At 34.5% G+C, this 21,236-nt stretch overlaps 3 protein-coding genes across 6 annotated transcripts in view; 2 read left to right on the plus strand and 1 right to left on the minus strand.

The window, feature by feature from the left end:
* LOC110814994 (putative lysine-specific demethylase JMJ16) overlaps positions 1-4,747 on the plus strand; it is a 15,550-nt gene extending 10,803 nt beyond the window's left edge. Inside the window, exons 3-8 of one of the 4 annotated variants that reach the window (XM_088216692.1) lie at positions 766-843; positions 989-1,510; positions 1,608-1,832; positions 2,092-2,253; positions 3,103-3,456; positions 3,691-4,747. In XM_088216692.1, coding sequence (XP_088072818.1) covers positions 766-843; positions 989-1,510; positions 1,608-1,832; positions 2,092-2,253; positions 3,103-3,456; positions 3,691-4,377 — 2,028 coding nt within the window. In that variant the 3' untranslated portion in view covers positions 4,378-4,747. Of the gene's footprint in view, positions 1-765; positions 844-968; positions 1,511-1,607; positions 1,833-2,091; positions 2,254-3,102; positions 3,457-3,607 lie in introns of all 4 variants that reach the window. The other 3 variants (XM_088216695.1, XM_088216693.1, XM_022042611.2) reach the window with 3 other exon arrangements.
* Positions 4,748-5,063: 316 nt separating this feature from the next.
* Positions 5,064-6,839, minus strand: SETH3 (Sugar isomerase (SIS) family protein). Its single transcript, XM_022052389.2, has 3 exons — positions 5,977-6,839; positions 5,442-5,665; positions 5,064-5,347 (listed from the first exon to the last, which is right to left on the minus strand). The coding sequence occupies exons 1-3, from the start codon at positions 6,646-6,648 to the stop codon at positions 5,191-5,193; spliced, it is 1,053 nt and encodes a 350-aa protein (XP_021908081.1). The 5' UTR covers positions 6,649-6,839; the 3' UTR covers positions 5,064-5,190.
* A 323-nt stretch (positions 6,840-7,162) lies between these two features.
* On the plus strand, positions 7,163-15,779 carry LOC110822296 (ATP-dependent caseinolytic (Clp) protease/crotonase family protein). Its single transcript, XM_088216696.1, has 16 exons — positions 7,163-7,879; positions 8,025-8,087; positions 8,196-8,279; positions 8,577-8,645; positions 8,977-9,040; positions 9,258-9,331; positions 9,444-9,527; positions 9,651-9,735; positions 9,912-9,997; positions 10,971-11,092; positions 13,906-13,966; positions 14,102-14,200; positions 14,483-14,584; positions 14,685-14,726; positions 15,330-15,436; positions 15,547-15,779. The coding sequence occupies exons 2-16, from the start codon at positions 8,055-8,057 to the stop codon at positions 15,599-15,601; spliced, it is 1,167 nt and encodes a 388-aa protein (XP_088072822.1). The 5' UTR covers positions 7,163-7,879; positions 8,025-8,054; the 3' UTR covers positions 15,602-15,779.
* The last annotated feature ends 5,457 nt before the right edge of the window (positions 15,780-21,236 follow it).

Consider the following 21,236-nt stretch of genomic DNA (forward strand, 5'->3'; position numbering starts at 1 on the left):
CAGATATTGTACACAAATAGGGTCTCCCTCCAACCATAAATCCTCCCAAAATCTGATTCTGTACCCCATCCCTACCTTCCAGCTGATGCTCCTCTGAAAATGAGTTTTGCCTTTACTGATATTCTTCCACAAACCTCTCCCATGTGCCCTGGAGTTCAACCTTGTGAACCACCCATTTTCATCCATATCACACTTAAGTGCTGCCACTCTTCTCCATAAAGCATCTTACTCCAACAGAAATCTCCATAGATGGTTTGGGGATTCACATTTCTTAAGATGTAGAAAGCAGTTGTTATCCAAGCCTAAAAAGAGAGAAATGTGACAGTTTTTGAGTAAGCAGTTGTCCAAACCCACCTGGGAATTCACTCCAAGCCTAAAAAGGTGGATGCCGAACAAATAGGGAATTATGTTGGAGTGAAATTTGATCAAGCAATGTTGGCCAAGATAAAATCATTGTCTATGGTAATGTTATTCAGAGTAGAAACATAACAACTTACACAGTTAAAGAAGACTTGATCTTCCAGTCTACCTGAAGAGGGTTTTAGATGTCTTAAACTGGCTGGATCCTTGAAATAAGTCTATCAGATCTGGGAATTTTGAGCTCATCTGAGTTGGATTCTACTCTTTCTTTTTTCTGAAATGCCGAGTTGGATTCTATTCAATTGTCTATCTATGTTTCAATTGTAGGATTGGGTAAATGCCAGGACGTTAAGATGTCTGATTCTCTTTTATAGTTTGATATTTATGATTATTAATCAATTACAGGTAACAGCAAGTTGGTACCCCGAAGATTCAACAACTGATGTCCTTGAGGATGCTCCTTTTTTTTACCCAACTGAAGAGGTTTCCTCGCGTAACTTGTATTATTGATTGCTGTGAATTAAAATCTCTCTCTCTATACATCCAATCATATATATGTTTTGTTTGACATGGTTTATTCTTACTGGTGAATGTTTTGATTTCTCAAGGGGCCTGAATCTTAATGCAGGAATTTAGTGACACTCTTGCATATATTGCAAGCATTCGTTCCAGAGTGGAGCCCTATGGATTGTGCCGTATTGTTCCTCCTCCCTCTTGGCAGCCACCATGCTGTCTTAAGGAAAACAACATATGGAAGAGTTCTAAATTCATTACCCAAATTCAATGGGCTGATGGGCTCCAACATCAATACTCGTCGAGCAAAATGGGTAATTTTTCTGAAATTAGTTCCATTAAGAGAAAAAGAAGCTTCAGTACAGGATTTGAGCAAGGGATTGATGGTATACATCCTCTGACTGATGAAGCGGGTTCCTCTAATATTGAGGGATTTAAACCAAAAACTGGTCCAGAGTTTACACTTGAAAGTTTCAAGAAATATGCAGATGATTTCAAGGCCCAATACTTCAGCATGAGGGCTAAGGTTTCAGGTGGTGATAAAACTTTTGTATTTCAAAACAATTTGGAGCCATCGGTAAACGAAATTGAGGCTGAATATAAACGAATTGTTGAGAATCCAAGTGAAGAATTTGAGGTATGGTGGATAAAAGATGTATCGGGCTTCTGACTTGTTTTCTATTGTTTTATTTGATGGCTTATATCTTTGATTCATTATGTCGGTGTTGTCTCAGGTGCTTTATGGTAACAATGTGGATACTGGAGTTTTTGGCAGTGGATTTCCATCAATATCCAATCTGTCGGAAACATCTGACTATCATAAATATCTAGAATCAGGCTGGAACTTAAATAATACACCAAAGCTTCCTGGTTCTCTTCTTTCCTTAGAAGATGCTAAGATTTCAAATTTGTTAGTGCCTCATCTGCAAATAGGGATGTGCTTTTCATCCTTATCTTGGGTAAGAACACAATCCTTTGTTGCTTGGAAACTTTATATTCAATTATGTTCTTTTAGAAAGATGGGAAACTTTATGGTTCTTCTTTGTATCTCATATGTCGGCCTAAATTATCAACTGCATGTGCGTGCCAATGAACCATAAAGAAATAGAAGCCTGCATCTTGAATGTTTTTCCTCCTGTGCAGAATGAATAATGAATGAAGATGGCCATGTCTCTTTTCTAGACCTAATTCATCTTTTGTAATCAATTTTGGAAACAGAGAGTTGAGGAGCACCACTTATACTTACTCTCTTATATGCATTTGGGTGCACCTAAAATATGGTATGCTACCCCTGGAAGATACAATACTAACTTTGAGGCCACCATCAGGAAGTTCGTCCCAAATTTGTTAGCAGATCAGCCTGGCTTGGATCATAAGCTGGTAAGCAATCATATGGTTTAATGCAAGAATAAGGTTACTGTGCAGTATCATATTTGGCCCTGCTGTAATTATAAATTTCTAAAATGAGCCCTTTGGCAAGGATGTTTCTTAAACCTTTCAGGGGTCTTATGCTCTTGGTTAAAGTGAAGGGGTCTTATGCTGTAGAAGACAATCTGCAAATTTTACTGCATGCTGTGATTAAAAATTGTTTCACTGATTATATACAATATAGAAATTAGCTTAAAATAATATCATTAAGAAATATTTATATAGAAATGTCTGTTATTAATAATGGAGTCTAATTATCATTTTTATAACCACCACTTTAGACATAGGCAACTATATTCTTGGAGGTTGTCAAAATGCCCAACAGCTACATGCCTAAATAGGGTATAAAAATAAGCTGATGTAAGAACATAAAATAATATAAATATGCAAAGTATTTTACAGAAAAATCAAGTTAATGACCGATCTAGCATGCCCTGCTTTATCTTCAATACTTGCAAAATGTTATTGCTTTGCATCTAGAGGAAAGGAGGGAAAAAAAGATCAGTCACTAGGGAGATTCCCTGCTTTAGCTTCAATAGATAAGTGTATAAATGTGTTAAATTCAACTCCTATTTGTAACTCCATATGCTTCAGCAGGTTTTCCCAGCCGTAAAATGCATCAGTTTTACTTTCATGGTAGAAAGCTCTAATATATTTCTTAGATTCTGTAACATTTTATTGAATATTTGATCAAATGCTTAACAAATTTCGGAGGGTAGGATTCTTTGCTCTCCTTCTCCATAATGTGAGATCTAATATCTGTTTAGGTTATATATGACAAATAACTGATGTTTGAAACAGGGTAAGAAACTTTCTTCTGAAGGTGTACCTGTTTATCGTTGCATCCAGTATCCTGGGGAGTTTGTTCTTATTTTCCCAGGAGCGTACCATTCAGAGTTTGATTCTGGTTTTAATTGTGTTGAGATGGTAAATTTTGCTCCCGTTGATTGGTTGTTTCACGGGCAAAATGCTGTTGAGCTCTATTCTGTACAGGGGAAGAAAACCTCAATTTCCAATGATAAATTGTTGCTAGGTGTGGCTAGGGAAGCTGTGAGGGAACAATGGGAGTTATTACTATTAAGGAAGAACATGTCAAATAATTTAAGATGGAAGGATGCTTGCGGGAAGGATAGCATCTTAGCAAAAGCACTTAAGGTGAGCTCCTTGATTTCTTTTCATCAACAACCTTCCGTAAGTATGTTTGAGTTCTCAAAATTGTTTGGAACATGGAGCTTCTATTTGCAGGTTTTTTTTTTTGTTTATTTGTTCAGTTCTCATTTGATTATGCTTCTGTTTTCCCATTTAGCATGTGGAGCGTTCTATTTTGGACTTGGAGCAACTGGCAAGAAAGAATTTTCTAATAGTTCCTTCATGTTTTTCTTTGCATAGTCACGTATCACAATCGAAGAAAAAAGGAGGAACTATCTTTGCAATATTACACAATCGCGGAGCATGGACAAAAATTTTGATGCTACAAGCAAACGTGAATGCAGCATATGTTTCTATGATTTACACCTGTCTGCAGCTCATTGTGTATGTTCTCCTGACAGATATTCATGTTTGCGTCATGCAAAGCAACTCTGTTCCTGTGCTTGGAGTGAGAAGATTTTTCTATTCCGTTATGGAATTAGTGAGTTAAATGTTCTTCTTGAAGCTTTGGGAGGGAAATTTAGTGCTATCTATAGATGGGCTAGAGAAGATCTCAAGTTGGCTGTCCGTTGCTTTACTTCTAAGGATGGATTACAATCGAAATATTGCCAAGAAGAACTAAAACAGAAAGAAGACAAGCGCCAAGATGCTCCATCAGCGAGTGGCACTGGGAAGAATACTGCTGCTAGCATCAAGGCAGAAATGAAGGCTCGAGTGCAGCAAGCAACAGCATTGAGTAAACATAAAAGCAACAAGGAAATAGTTGTATCTCCAAGTCGGACAATGGACTATGCATCAATGATGAGGAGTGGGACAACTTCCAGTCCTTCAAATGAAACTATAAGCATTTCAAGTTCCTCAGAATCCGAAGACTCTTCGGATCCTGACTTTCAATATGGTGAAAACTTCTCATTGTCCGAGACTTAGGCTTCTCATCCGGGAACTCAAGCCACGTCATCTCATCCTTCACACACTACTTTACAAAAAAAATGTGGCTGGATTCTCTGAGTTGATTCCCAAATAGGTTCCTTGGAGCTGTTCTGCTTCCAAGAAACCAATATCAAGGCAAAGAAAAAAGAAAAAAATCCTTGCATCTGCTTTCCAAGTGAGGATTTTTTTTTTAAGGAACTTTTCAAGTGATGACTGGTGTACATTACCTACGTGTAATTCCACAAATTGCATCTTCATGTTTAAATTTTCTGCTTTATTTAGCTCTTAACTTTTAGTTGTAACATGGGAAATCATCCAAGTAAACTAGCAGTTACAAAGGTAAAGTAGCAGATTTTGTTGAAATCAACCATATTTTCCAATTATTTCTTTAAAGAAATGCAAAATCTCTAAGATGAAGTTGATATCTTTGTTTGAATGAACCAGTAGATTCAGATGCATTACTTTCTGGAGAGGACATATAACGACAATGCATGCACACAACCCATTGCTCTAAAGAAATGGTAGCCCCACTATGGTAACATGATAGGCAGCAAGAAAAAAAATAGAGAGATGACCACATAATGTAACACTTAAAAAGGTTGAACATTGCCATTGCCGATGAAAAAGGTATAAAGGCTCAAATTGCTCTTAAAGAATGAGAGTATATTCGCACACAAAACTCATGAAGATAAATAAAGGATCATATAAGAAAGCACTGTTAATTGTTGAACTTCTTATTTCAACAGATACAAAAGAATTGATCTACCATTACTAGCAACTAATACCTGGAATATGATGTAGGTTCACAGATCAGAGACCGGCTGAAACTAATCCATGCAATGTTACAATACCAATTAAGATGTTTTCATTATTTATCACAGGCAAAAACTGTACAGCAGAAGGTGGTGACTCCATCTTCTGCATTGCTTCCACTGCCATTGCATCTGGACCAATCGTCCTCGGATTCCTGACAACATACATTACCAGATTGATGTTCAGTAATTTGCAGAAGGTGCAAAAATGAATGTTTCAATCATATGGGTTTACAGATCTGACTTCACCTGTTACACATTTCTCCCACTGTGAGCTTGAAAATGGCTTCTCCACTAGCCTTGAGCGTTCGACGAAGATCCCCATCAGTGAATGTTCCGATCAGGTGATACTCTTCGTCTATGACAAGCAAGCATCCACATCCTTTGCTGGTAAGCTCTACCAGCTGATCCATTATCAAATCTCCTTCCCTGCACACTGGAAGTTCATCCTGCTTCTTCATCACGTCTTTTACCTACACCCAATTCATTTCTATTAATTTGCAATTTTTGAAGAACAAGCCTTTTCTCTTCATGATAATTTCCTTCACTGCTAATCATGAGCATGAATCGTTCCACTAATGCAGAGATATATAAATACTAGATTTCATTATATCATCACGATTTCCTACATTTAAAACCCAACAACGATCAAGAACCAGAAACAAATTATCCAAACCCTCCTGAATTTATCGAAATCAAACCTACATTTCAACCCAAAAGAAGGAAAAATGTTCAATTGATCCTTTTTTTTATTAAAAGAAAAGGAAATACAAAGATGGCAAACCTTGAAAATCAGGCTCTTGCCGATCCGCCCGGCAGGATGATTGGCGGCGTACTCCTCCTTGGTGAGATTGCGAGCGGTCATGAGAGCAATAGCAACCGTGTCTCCAAACACCATTTGGATAGCAGTGGAGGTGACAGGAGCGAGATCGAATGGACAAAGTTCCCTCTGGAGAGGAAGGTGAACATTCATGTCGCAGAGAGAGGCGAGAGCATTGCCGACGACTGACGTGACGGAGATAATAAAAGCGCCTTTCGCCTTCGCGCAGGGAAGAAGACGGAGCAGCTCCTCGGTATTCCCGGACTTGCTGAAGAGAACGAGGATATCAGCCGGTCCAAGAATCCCGATGTCGCCATGGAGCGCATCAACAGGGGAGAGAAACGAGGATCGAATGCCTAGAGAAACAAGAGTCTGGGAGATCTTGTTTGAAACGAAGCCGGACTTTCCGACGCCGGAGAAGAAGATTGTGCCGGAGGAATTGAGGAGAATACGAGTAAATGCAAGCGTTTGGGTGAGGTCAAGGTTCTGGAAGAAGTAGTTGAGGTGGCTTTGTTGAGCTCTGAATAGCTTCAAAAGACTGGCCTCAGAAATCTCTGCTTCTCCTCCTCCTCCTCCGCCATTGATAAGAGTTGTTTTTGGCAATGGGAGATCAAGCGATGGCGGAAGAGATCCCATTGTTACTTGGTGGTTGATTGTTGGTTTGCTTTCCTTGGATTTATCAATGGAGATCCGCCTGGTTTTGCTGTGATTGATTGGAATTTCTGTTTGGATGATTTTGTCGGTGGGGTAATTTGGCGGCAGTAATTCTGCGAAAATCTAGGCTGTGTTTGTTCTTCTTTTTGACGATCCAGGCTCTGTTTCTTTACAGTTTATTCATATATATATATATATATATATATATATATATATATATTTGTCTAAATGCTAAATTGACTACTTAAATATCTTTATTACATTACATGTAATATGATATTTGACGTATAAATAATATTTTAATATTTAATTATTTTTAATATTAAAATTAAAAACATCAAAAAGTAAAATTAAAAAAATAAAAAAAACTATTTTTTTCAGCTTTAATAAAATTGCAACTTATTTTTTAAATTTTATGTTTTTAATTTTTTATTATATTAAAAATAGTTAAATATTAAAATATTATTTATAAGTAATATATCACCGAACATTACAGTGTGAAATATTTGAATTATTCAATTTATGAAGTCTCATATGTTGTTTGAACCATATCATATTTATAGGGATTTTCAGCTGATTTGAAGAAGCAGAAGAACATTTTGATTTTGTACATGGAAGAAGCAAATCAAGAAACGAGAGTTTTGATTGATTGTGATTCATCGATACGTAGACGAGAAAGGAAGAGTATTATCATTTAAATGGTTATGGAAGTGCCTTGTTTTCAAAAGCAAACCAGGAAGAAGACGCACTGTTCTGGTTCGAAACTGATATAAGCCTATAGCAAAATGTTCATTCAATCAGTGAGCTTCAGATGATGGGGATTATCTTCTTTCTTTTTGTATCAAGTCGATGACGAAGCAATATAAATAAGCTCGGGATTGTAAATCTGGCAATTATAAACCTGTAGCAAAGTGTTCATGCGATTAGTGAGCTTTGGATGATGTGAGATTATCTTCTTTCTATTTGTATCAAGTCGATGGGAAAGCAATATAAATAAACTAGGGGTTGTAAATATGGCAATTCAAAGGGGGAAGGTTAGGTAAGGAAAGAGAGGAAAATGTGAAGTGATAGTTGGTCACGTTAGCTCTGGTGTTAGGTGAGATGAGTCGCCATTAGTACTTGTCCCTCCTCTCTACTAATCCACCAAATTCCCTCATATAATCTTCGCTCTTCCTCTTTCTTCATCAACTAAACTTCCGTGCGATCTGTCACTGTAAGTTCTATTCGCTTTTGGTTTCGGTTCTAATGCTCTAGAAATCTACTCTTCTAATGCTTTTCTTGGAATTACATCAAATTTTCCCTTCAATTTCACTCTTTCGTTGGGATTGTAACGCATTATCACTCGATTAATTGAATAGCTTTTTGAGCTGTCTTGTCAACTGGAAAAAATGGCTGAACAATTTCCCAACCCCTCTGACCAGGTATTCGTCTTTCTTTTCTTTTGTATTTACCATCTACCTTGTTAAACTGTAAAGAGTGCTGATGCTCTGAATTTCTCAAACATGGTTATCGCCTCGATTAATTTACAGGTTGTTCTGGGAGAAGAAGTAGGGCGTGTGAGATTGATAACCCTCAACCGTCCTCGTCAGTTGAATGTCATCTCATCCGATGTGGTATCTTCATTATATTTTGCTCGTATTGAATTGGATTCAGCTTTAAGTTGAACATATTGTTTTTTTTTTCAGCTCTAGTTACTTCAATTCCCATTCATTTTATACACTAGTTCTTCATGTAATCTGACAAATTATGAAGCCTTATCTTGAATCTGTCTGCAATCTACTCTAAAAAGGGAGCAGTTAGTTCAAATGTAAAAATTATATGATGTAATTTAGATTAGGTCTAATGATTTAGTGAATGAATAAAATGGGAATGTATTTAGAATTGAACTAATTGGCAGTCCATGTAATCAGGTATCCTTGCTAGCAGAATATCTGGAGAAATGGGAGAAAGATGATGTTGCTGAGCTTATATTAATTAAGGTCAGTTGTAATACCTACTGAATTTTCGACCTAGCAATATTGATCTTTGCAAATGTTTTACTTTTATGAAAAATCTTCTATTGATGCATAGGTTTCAGGTTTAACTCGATCATAGACATTAGAAATTATTTTATATGACAGTTATAATTTACATAGCATCCACTTTTTAATTACTGAAAGAAATAACCAAAAGTGGCCAGTAGAGTGTGTGAAGTCATTTATGAGCGACAAATAATAATGAAAAGAGAAAGAATATAACAGTATACCCGTGAACAAAATAACTCCATTTATAGACCTTCTACATCTCCGTTTGCTGCTAATGTTTATTCAGGGAGCTGGCCGTGCTTTTTCTGCTGGAGGGGATCTACGAATGTTCTATGATGGCAGGAAAACAAGTAAATGCAAGCAACTTGAAAGCAATTCTCAGTTTTCTTTCCTAATCCTGTGAAGTGTGAACTTTAATCCTGTACACAACCTAGAATTTGCACTTTCTGGCATGGATGCTCATCATTTATTTCAAAAAATTAATTTGATATACTATTATTATAAGTGTTACTATTACTATACAATAATAAATATAACTAAGATACTCATAAAGTTTTGCTTTATCAGAGGATTCCTGCCTTGAAGTGGTTTATAGAATGTACTGGCTTTGCTATCACATTCATACCTACAAGAAGACCTTGGTACGTTTTTATGTTCTCATATGACGAACATGTGGAATCAAGATCTTCATTTCTACCCCTCAGATGTGCATTACGTTGACAATTGCAAATGGATTGCTTTTGTGATTGACAGATTTCGCTAGTCCATGGAATTTCAATGGGAGGTGGCGCAGCGTTGATGGTTCCAATGAAGTTCTCAGTTGTCACAGAGAAGACTGTGAGTGTTTGTTAGTTATTTTAAATGCTACCATGCATAGATGCTGATATCTATTGAAAAGACTATGATTTTATCTGGTATATTTAGAACAAATCTTATTGTTCTTTATGATGCTTTTATTAGGTTTTTGCAACTCCAGAAGCAAGTATTGGATTTCATACTGATTGCAGTTTCTCATACATCCTTTCCCATCTCCCTGGGCATTTAGGTAAGCATTGTAAAAGTAGATAGATGAAAGCAAAAGGGTATTTGGTAAATTACACAAACATTTAATGTAGCTGATTTTTTTTTGAAGAGCTGTGAAACATATGTGCGAAAAGGATGAAGGAGAATTTTCTTTCATCCTATTTCACATTCAAATGATGATATGAAAATTTTGTGCAGGGGAATATTTGGCACTAACTGGGGCCAGGTTGAATGGTAAGGAATTGATTGCAGCAGGCCTAGCAACCCATTTTGTCCCCTCTGAGGTGAGTTCGAATTTCACCTGGAATCATGGGTTCATGATATCCACTGTTTGGACATGTAACGTAATTTATACAGAGATATATTTAAAAATGCGCAAAGAAACTAGAAAGCTAGATCTAACTAAAACGTCAAAGGTACTAAATTACAAAAATGGCTGAACCCATCTGAGAAAAATGAGCTGTTTTTGCATAGATACGCAAAATTTTGTAAATCATTACTATCGTAAATAACTCAAGTCAGAGTATAAACAAACATGTAAACTAATTTAATAATGTGTTGAGGTCTCGACTATACGAGCAGAGCAGTTTAGTTGTGATCCATGTCGTATTGGGCTTCTCAAAACTCTTTCAAGGTTTTACATACCGCTTAATGTGGGTTCATGTTTCGGAGAGATTATATAGGATGAGAGAAGTTTGTCACTTTGTTTCATTCTCACTTTCTCTAGTCTTGACTTTCAAATGTACATCTTCATATTTGAATTTAATCTTTTCCTGTACAATTTCTTTAAGTGGATCAAACACTCTACAACGGTCAGTGAAATATATCTTCACACAAACTCATATTTTTTTATGTTAATCTATTAGGTTTTGCAAGCAATATAAGTTTTGAACGTAAAAAGGCAGACTTCGGGAACACAGGTTGCTGAAGCATTACACAGCAGAATAAGAATGAATCACAAAGATAAAACCTTAGTTTTGATAACATACAAACGAAAGTTTCTTTCTTTACTCGCCAAATCTCTGGACATGCATTTCATGGGACACTTGTGGTTTTGAGTTAATCTGCTATGCTTAGTTAAGGTCAGACTCAGATATCTACCTGCTCCAAAGCAGCTTGTTTTCTTATTTTTTTCATATATAATATTTTTGTTTTTAAAAATTTAATATATATGTGTGGATATGTTTCTGTGTACCCACTTGTACCTATGGAATAAGAGGTTTGGCATACTAATGTATTTTCTTTTCTGTATAACAGAAAATGCCCGAGCTAGAAAAGAGTCTCATGAGCTTAAATTCTCACAGTGAAAGTGCAGTCAAATCTGCAATCGAGGAATCCTCCGTGGAAGTGCAGATAGATGAAGAAAGCATATTGAACAAGTAACAATCCTGAATTATTTAGCATCATAAATATTTCTCACTATCTTTTGTGCAAGTGCATTATTAGGTACTGTGCCAATTAGGCTTTTGCCACTGCCCTGATCTAGGTTGGCAAAATGTAACCAAAAGAGAGTTTCCTTTTCAGTAGGTTATTAACTTTTTGTGGAAAATATTGTAACTGTTATTATATATTAGAAAGAAACTATATATAGACATTTATAATGATCCCTATGCAAACAGAAGAAAAACTATGAATAGGGAAAAACTTCACAAAAAAGACCTAGACTAGAAAATAATTATATAGGAAGTATATACTTTTTTGCAATACTTCCCCTCAAGCTGGCACATAGTTATCAGACATACTAAGCTTGTTAAAAATGAAGTTAACATGAGCTCTTCCTAATAATACGTAAGCTAGTTGGTCTGTTGACTTCACATTGAATAGTTCAGATGACATTCCGTAGAAGCTTTCTTTTGATAAAATGATAATCAACCTAAATGTGTTCAGTTCTTTCCTGAAAAAATGGGTTAAAAGCAATATGGACTATTGCTTAGCTATTATATAGTAACTATGGGTTGTGATTATGAAAAACTAAGCTTGCGAAGTTGATGTCTTAACCAAATCAACTCATAGATTATATGAGCTATCGTAATATTCTAACTCAGCACTAGATTTGGATACAGACTTGTCCTTGCTCTTTCAAGACACTATCTTGTCATCCATAAAGACACAACAACCCATGGTGGATCTATGATCAGAAGCTGAAGTAGCACAATGAGCATTGGTTCTGATCAAAATATGTCCATGATTTTTATAGAGTATCCATGGCCTAGTGCGCCTCTAAAATATTGCAATGTCCACTCAACAACCTCCCAATAACTAGTTCAAGTAGAGTCCATAAATTGACTTACATCATTGTAGTGAATGAAATGATTAGATACCTCAAAATGAGATAATTCAGATTTTCCAACTTCCTTCCTAAATGCACCAGGGTCCTCAATGATTCACCCTCATTTCTAACATCCCTGTCTTGTCAGAAGATAAAGAACATATTTGCTTGGTGACAAATAAATTCCCAATTTTGATCTAGCTACCTGGATGCCCAAATAGTACTATAAGGCCTCAAATCTTTAGTTCGAAAAGTATTTTTTAAGACAAGTTTTTTTCAATAGCATCACTTTTGATAACAATATCATCAAATATATACAAAGAGTAACAATAGTTTAGTTGTAGCTTGACGACATAAAACATAATGGTCAACTTTACTTTGATGCAAATCAAGCTCATCATAACTTTACCGAAATTCCAAACCAAGTTCTTGGAGACTGTTTTAACCCATACAAAGACATTTTCAATTGAAAAACTAAATTGAACTCCCCCGGGAATAAATCCTAAAGGTTGCTCCATGTATTTTGTCTCTCTAAGGCACCATGTAAGAAAGCATTCTAGCGTCCAACCAAAGGTGGGTTTGCTTATAAAGAAATAAGCACTTAAAGTCGAAGTGATCCAAGTTGAGAACAATTTTCAGAATAATTTACACTATAAGCTTGAGTATAGCCTTTGACCAGCAATCAGTCTTGAGACGATTAATGAACCCTTTCCGATGAAGTTCAACATTGATAACCCAATAATAGAACTCTTGGGAGGAAGATTGAGCAAACCCCAAATATCATTCATCTTCAATGCAGACATTTTTTTTCAAATACTCAATACAGATATTTTTGCTTTCTGTAAGGCCGCTGAAGTTCTACCAGAGGCGTCCACGCCCTGTAATGGTGACCTCGTGAGACACTACTGGGTTTGCAGCAAATTGGCCTCACTACTTAGTTAACTAGGTGCTTAATCAATAATCTTAGAGTAGTTAGATTTTGTGCTTGCTACTGTACTGCCTCGGGCAGATCTGCTTTCCTGCTTTTCTTTTATCGTCTTTTGTCTTATACTGTGATGAAATCAGTAGAAAAGGAAGGGAATGTATGCAGAAGGTCCTATGATGAAACTTATGAAATGTCTCTAATCAAATTCCTCAATCTTTCAGATATTCTTTGTCTTTATTCTCTTCTCTTTTCTCTCCTACTTCTTCCTTTCTTCTCCTATCTCCTTCCTACCCTCTCTTGTCCTTTGTTCTCTCTGTTAACCCTAAAAATGTTTCCATCAGACTCCTTGACTGAGTACATGTCTAAAAATGACACTTTCCTTGTCTGTCTCCAACCAAGATGAAAAAGGGCTTTGATAAGAAACTTAGAAATGGAGACTGAGAATAACAAAAAGTTCTACCACTTGACAGGTTCAGTCTTATAGAGGTTCATTCTTGACCCAGTTCATTTGACAGGTTCAGTCTTAGAAATGTTTCCCACCGGCTTTGGGGTTTGGCTTGTAGTCTTATGGAGGTCAACTGGGTTATGGCAGGTTCAGTCAAAGAGGCAATATGGACCTATAGAGGCATACATGGGGGTAAAAGATATAACAAGAATTTAGGCATTATCCCGCTGGCTATGTTATAAATTTATGAGAACAAAGAACTAGAAAAGTCTTTTTGGGGTATGGAATAGTCTTTTGATAGGATTAAGGATACGTAGTTCCAAATCCTATGTTTTTCTATCAAGGGTCATTCTCTTTACAGTAGTGAGGATTTATAGACTTGATTGATATGTTGATAGATTTTAAAAGTTTTGTATGTAGGTTACACCCCCTTGGTGCTCATTAGTACTACACTTTTATTTTTTTTAAAAAAAGGATATTTATAGTAGAAAACAACTATAAAGGAAATATATACTATATTTTAACTATTTCACTGGGGTTCTGTAACCTGCAGGCAGTCAATAATTGATGAGTGCTTTTCCAAGGACAGTGTTACTGACATTTTACAATCATTTGTGAGTTTTCTTCTTTCCTTCTTGCCTATCTTGTACTGCTCTGCATTTTTCTGTCAAGAGGACAAAAGTATGTTGTTTATGTTTCTCTTTCCTCCGGTCATAGTTGAACTGTATAAAGTTTACTCTGCTTTTCAGGAAGCTGAAGCAAGGAAAGAAGGAAATGGATGGATAGGTCCGGTGCTAAAGGGGCTGAAAAGATCATCCCCAACAGGATTGAAAACAACACTAAGATCGGTATTGGTTACTAATGATTAATGAACTATCCAAACGGCACTTCTCATCTATGCTTATTTGCCCCTAAAGAGCACGGTGTTAACTTATATGGAACATGGTATAATAGTAACAGATGTGCTCCACCTTCACTTGACCTTAACCTCTACCTCTACCTCGATCTCAACTGGCCAACACCATCTCTGTCTCTTGAATTTATCAACTGGAATTGAGTTTTAATTGTCCATAGCAACTTATTCTTGGATTCATGCATTTAGTTGAAGTGAATCATTTTAACCTGTTCAGATTCGCGAAGGTAGGAAGCAAACACTGTCTGAATGTCTGAAGAAGGAATTTAGGCTCACAATGAACATACTAAGAATGGCAATATCTCCAGATGTCTATGAGGTACTCACTAGAGCTACGCACTGAAAGGAACTGAAAAACAACTTCAGTTTATTAATGATGTTTTTCCTCTGAGATGAAATTCTCATTTGTTTCACCATAGGGTATTAGAGCTCTAACCATTGACAAGGACAATTCTCCGAAGGTACTCTCTCTCGCTCTCTCTCTCTCTCTCTTACCAAATCTGCTTGGCTCTACCTGAACTTGATTACAGTATTTGTGTACCTAAACGTATGATTATATTAGCTGATTATTTCTGTTATCTGATATCTGATAGAATTAGTAATCAGTGGTAGTTGTAAGAAGAGAGATGAAAATAGACCACTTTGCTTAGTTGGCTATTAGTAGTTTGGGCAGGACTTTCCATGAATAAAAGCCTCTGAAAGGCAGAAGGCTGATAATGATCAATAACAGAGAATGAATAAAGATTTGACTCCTCTCTCTTGGTCTCTCTTCTTCACTTCATTTCTCCTCTCTGTTTCCATCTTCTTCTGCTTTCTTTTATTCTACGGAAATATCACACAATAGACAGTTTTAACTTGATGGGACTCATGGCAGCATCCTCCCTGTCACTGAGCTTTATCATCTCTCCTCCTGTCTATCTAATTTACCAGTTTGGAACTTGATATATAATAAACTTACTAATTTTGTCATCTCTCCCTCTCTAGCTAATTTACTAGTCTGGAATTTGATATATAATAAACTTCTTATCTATCTTTCATCTCTCCTAACCATACAATTATTTCAGTGGGATCCACCAACTCTGGACAGTGTAGAGGATGAGAAAGTAAACTTGGTATTTCAGCCCTTTGAGGAGGCTTTGGAGCTTCAAGTTCCAGATAAAGAAGAATGCAGGTTTGTGAGTCTTCAGAGAATAACTTGAGTAGCTATGTAAAATTTTTGCAAAAATATCTGTCACTCAAAGCCAAGAAAATGATTTATTTGTCTTTTCTTGACTCATGCAGGTGGGATGGTAAATATGAGACTAGCGCTTATGCAACATCAGCAATGAAAGATTAGCAAACTCTTAACTTCTTATCTACTACTGCCCGATCATCTTATATTGTAAGCATGAAGTGCCATACAATTCGTTTTGGTATGGCTTGTGGGAGCAGATTTTAGTTGATCGGTTATGGTCTGTTTTTCTAGTGAATGTTTATATCCATATAATAAAATCATAGATGCGCATGGTTCACAAGCTTCATATCTCCCAACCGTGAGATATGAACTGCATCATCATTAAAAAGTCACGTTAAACATAAGCATTTTGGGGAAGAAAAGGTTTTCTATTGTGTCTAAGTTTAATACTCTTTGGTATAATATAGTAAGTTGACCTTGTGACGGTAAGAGGGGAGGATTGACACAACTAACTCATTTTCTGCACCTTCATACAAAAAGCAGCATATAGTATCGCTAAGCGTGAAAGCAGTCTCGAAACCTTCATAGAGAAATTGATCTCAAAATCCATGGTTGTGGGGGTAGCTTGTCTCTGTAGGACACTAAACTGAACTATCACATGATGTTCTGAACCCAACTCACGTGGTAATCGGAGAATGGTTTCAATTGATACTAGTAGTTGATTCAGTTATTATTCTCATATTAAGATGAGTAATGGTATGACAAGAATTGACAATAATGGAGTTACTATCTTATTATTGTAAGGTGAGTAATGACATGAATTACGAACTTATGCTAGCAGAGAGTAATGGTCGATGCTTTGATTAATGATAAAGATAAAGATAAAGAGAAAGTCATAATTTTAGGGGATTAATGGTTACCATCTCTCCGATAGGATTGAATCTTAATATCATTTGATTCTTAATAGATGGATTTGTTGTTTATCTGATTTATCTACCAAGAAATAGACTATATCCATCGACTTTTCAACAAACTACCTTTCATACTATTTATTTATCAAAATGTGAAGTTTTATCTATCCACTAAAGAATAGACTGAAAATTTCCTCTATCTAATATTTTTAATTTATTAGATTTTTTTTCCTCCTGATACTTTACTATTTACTTTCTTTTTACTTATTGTTTACCTTATTATTTAGTGGTATTAATATCCTCTAAACTTGAGACTAGTCTTTTATGGAAGATGATTTTTTTTTTCCTATTTTTAACACGTGATATCTTATAGGAAGATATTATTTCCTTCTCACTGTAAAGAGATTAAATAGTAAGGTCTTTTGTCTTGTGATATTCTTTGAAACTCCCTTTTAAGAAATTCTATCATCTACTTTTTTAAAAATTTTAAATTATTTAAACTATTCACAATACATGCAATCTACAGTAAAATATTATTTATTCTTTATGATAAATAACTTGCATACATACAAATAACTAGTAGAGTAAATAATCAAACAAGAGATAGATAATAAAAAGTATTATAATATATTTTTGAGATTTATGCTTCACTTATAGAACTTTATGAGTAAGTTGATTTTTTATCTGTTATTATATGTTATGAAATGACTTTTTTTATGGGTGTTATGGAATGAATTACTCCAATAATTGGTTAATGGTTGGGGTTAAAATTAACTGTCGACGTCTTATTTATCACTTTTATGTCATTTTCTTTGTTTATCACATAATAATTTCGATAAAAAAAAATACTTTTAATTTTTGCTTTCAACTTTTTATTCATCAGTTATATTGCATAAGTTATGATAAAAGTTATATTACCTTGATGTTCCAACTCCTAGGCCTTAAAGACAAGGGCCACTTGAGGAGGTTCTTTTGGATCTTCACTAGAATGTGGGTTGGACAAGTGTTAAGTGGAGTATATACCACCAGCTCTTTCTACCTACAAAATTTAGCTTTGTCTAAGTGGATCTATATGTTGATACCTTTTGGGACTACTTTAAGAGATTCAATGTATTATTCCTGCTATAACTTTTACTAAAGGTGCCCTTAGTTTCATCATTGCAAACTACCTTTACCTCATCCTTTTAAGGATAGTGGTAATTTTTATACTTTTGTCTAATTTATCAAACATAAATAGTTCTTTCTAATTGTGTAATGCAAGTATGTCAATCCTCATTCCTCGTTTGAGAAATGCCAAGTAGGCCAGTGCAAAATTGCTTTGGCTAAAAGTACATGGAATTTGTCCCCTATACAAATAAATATATAATAATTTATATTTGACCATACAATTAACATGGTTAGTCAGTCTATGGCTCCCCCAAGCAAAGAATAGTTGGCAGCTAGGAATAAGATAATCTTGTATATGTATGATTTCAATGATATATGATTGGTTATTAAAGTATAAGAGGTATGAAGACACGAATAAACAAAAAAAAAGCATAAATCAGAGTTGTATAGGAGGATGTCCTTGATCACCCTAAAATCTCAAATTTGTGAGTTGTTATATAACAATGTTAGTGAGTGGTGTTTAGTTTTGTAGGGGTTGTTTTTTCCAATCAAAATGAACATTTTAACTTTCTAACGGTCCTACTTCGACATTACATTGGATATATTTGCATTTGTCATCTCAAGGTATTTTAGTATGTTGGATTTAGGTATTTTTCTAATTAGGTGGGTGGTAAGGGATAGGTGTCTAATTTATTGTGGGTGTTTTTATGTGATGTGTGATAGGAATAAGGGTATCCTATGGAGCCTTAGTTAGAAGTGTGGTGCTTTCATTATATCATTTTCAGTTATATAGAAACTCATATCTACCATGGTTTATATCATGTGACTAAGCTAGTTTGTAACAGAATTTTGCTCCTTTATTTAAAAAATGTTTTATCTTACCATACTTCGACATGTGCATAAAATAATTAGTGCAGCCCTCTTTTAATCATTTTTTTTTTAATTTAGGATACTTAAACTCATAGAAATTAGTTTGGTGATCGTCTCACTTCAAAGGTTTAATTTTTTTTTTGTTTATATTGTTATGTTTGTCTGTTCCTACTAAATATTGATAATTGTGAGACAATTACCATGGATGGCCTTGAGTCTACTAATGTGAAACATTTACCCTTGTAATGACTTTTTAAGTCCTAAACTTGTTATTTATGATTTTTATTATGTCTCTACGTCGCCAATCACATGTTGATGATATGTAGTACCATGTTTCAAGTTTTGACTTTATTCATTTCTCATCTGGTGGTGATATAAGTATGTCTCTAAGATCTCTTACTACCATGTTTTGCCTTTGTGCCTTATCATTTGAGGGTTCCATTCTATCTACCTACAATAGAATCATTCTAAAAAGTATATTTTGGAGTTAAATCTATCAATGTACTTCTTTACATGTGAAGTAATTTTATAAAAAATATAATATTTTTAATTGCTTACATTGTTAGAATATAAATAATTGATTTGACCATTTTCTATTAACTTCAAGTTTTTAAATAATTACTCTAATCAATTATTTAAGATTTTATCAAATTTAGAGATATAGTATTCAAATTCTGATAGTTATTTCTATTTTTTTTAAAAAAAATACAATTTTCACAAAGTTTATAGATTTGTGCTTAATCCACATTTTGAACGTAATTGACTCGTGTGCATTCATAGATATATTAGAGTATAAAATGATTAGTTGGATTAACTTAAACTTTTAATAGTCGTAGTAAAACTCTTTATATTTTTCAAAAAAATATACATTTTAAAAACATTTAGCTTGTCTGAAATTTTGTAACAATCTAAATTTTACCCTTGCAACAATACAATCAATCTAATTCCTAAAATAGCATTGAATCTTTATCCATTGTATGAGCATGAGTGTAAAACATTAGTTTCATTAAACCGGTTTGCATTTGGAGATTGATCGATCACCTTATTATTTAGGGAAAAAATTAGTCAATGGAATTTTGTTTAGGTAAAATTATTAAAAGGTATTTCTCTATTATTACACTTACTCTGAAAATAAATTAATAAAAACCTATACTATAGGTTAGTACTATATATATATATATATATTGAATATGGATAGTGAAGTGTATGACACCAAGCGAAAACCTAGATAAGCCATAAATAAGCAGGAAAAATCACAAAAACCTCATGAATCAAAAATTACAGGAGTTACTATGTTTGCTTTTGGCCCCCAATGATCAAGGCAATAGGCATCATGATTTGAGATGTCCCCCAACAAGTCCTATGAAAGTGTTAAATTAATTCCTAGAATTAGAACGATCTCGAAATATTAATACGTTAATTTGATCTCTAACTGTATATATCTTTCATCTTTTTAAGTATTAATTATATTTATCTGTTAATTTTTTAATATAAAAAAATATTATATTTAAATTTTTCTTATCTGTCATTGTTATCTCATTTAAAAAAAACTAGTTGTCAAGAATATTTTTTTTGCCTAAAGACATAATGCGCTTGTTGAAACTTAGACCAATTTAATTACTGTAACTCTATCAATATACTAATAAGTTAAATTTTTATACTCATTAAGTCAAGTATTGTAGGCCGGTAACTACGAGCTCATAGTATACCCTCCCTTTGAAAATTATTAATCTATTAATTTGATCTCCAACTTTTATCATCTTTTAAGTATTGATTATATTTTTATATTAGTTTTTCTATTAATAAAAAAAAAAGTGGGTCATATTGTAAATTTATTGTAAGTATCTCCAACTAAAAGAAAATTTATTGTCACAGAACGTTCGGTATACTAAAAAAAACATAATAAAATTTACGGAAACTTAACTAAACTTGATCACGGTAACCTTACTAATATAATATAATAATGTTTAGTCACTTATTTATTCTGTAAATAATATTAAAATGTGAAAGGGAAAAGTGCATTAATCCCCTCCTTGCAAGGTATCACCTAAAAAAGAACAAAGGAATAGTTTGGGATTTGTATGGTCGACTATCATTTTCTCTCAACGTCCAAACTTAAATTCATTCTGAGCGTGAAAAGAAACAGTGTGCGGATCATTACTGAAACAAACAAAAAAGAAAAAAGAAACGTAGAATCTATGAATATATACATATTCATTATATAGATGTTACCTATGTAGCTACATATAGCTGTAAACCTGCAACAAGCGGTCACCATCTCATGAATTTAAGCGCCGAATAGAAAAGTTCAGAGAAGCAAAGAGCATTGAATGAAAGGTTTTACATCGTTGTTGTTAATTATTGTGACACCAAACCATAGCAGTGCAAACTTTAAGAATTGTGTATATATATATATGTGTGTGTGTGTGTGTGTGTGGGTGTAAATGTGTGTGTATATATATACTGTAGTTGGCATGTGGGAAAGCCTAGAAGCGACAGACCTCCATGTATATATAATGAGTACATAAGATTTGTATATTTATTCTACCAAGGCCCTCTCCCTCACCCACTTGGATTCATTTTAATTTGAGATCAATGGAGACGCCAGCTTTTACTTCTTCTCCTCCATAAATTCAAGATTATACTCATCATGATGTTCGAAGCTGACAACATGAGTAATGTCGCTGCACGTACAATGACCCACCAAAGAGAAACCAGAATAAGTTAAAAAAGGGGAAATGAGAAGAAGAAGAAGAAGAAGAAGAGAAAAGAAAGAACAAAATTAAACCATATGATTATTGGGTATATACAGATATATATATATAAGCATTGTATGGCATGTTTCTTTTATATAGTTGAAAATTCCTAGGATATTCACAGCTTCTTACAGAGTTGTTCCATGTCTAGTT

This window comes from Carica papaya, chromosome 3 (assembly GCF_054855325.1).
Source record: "Carica papaya isolate Zhongbai chromosome 3, ASM5485532v1, whole genome shotgun sequence".
NCBI lineage: Eukaryota > Viridiplantae > Streptophyta > Magnoliopsida > Brassicales > Caricaceae > Carica > Carica papaya.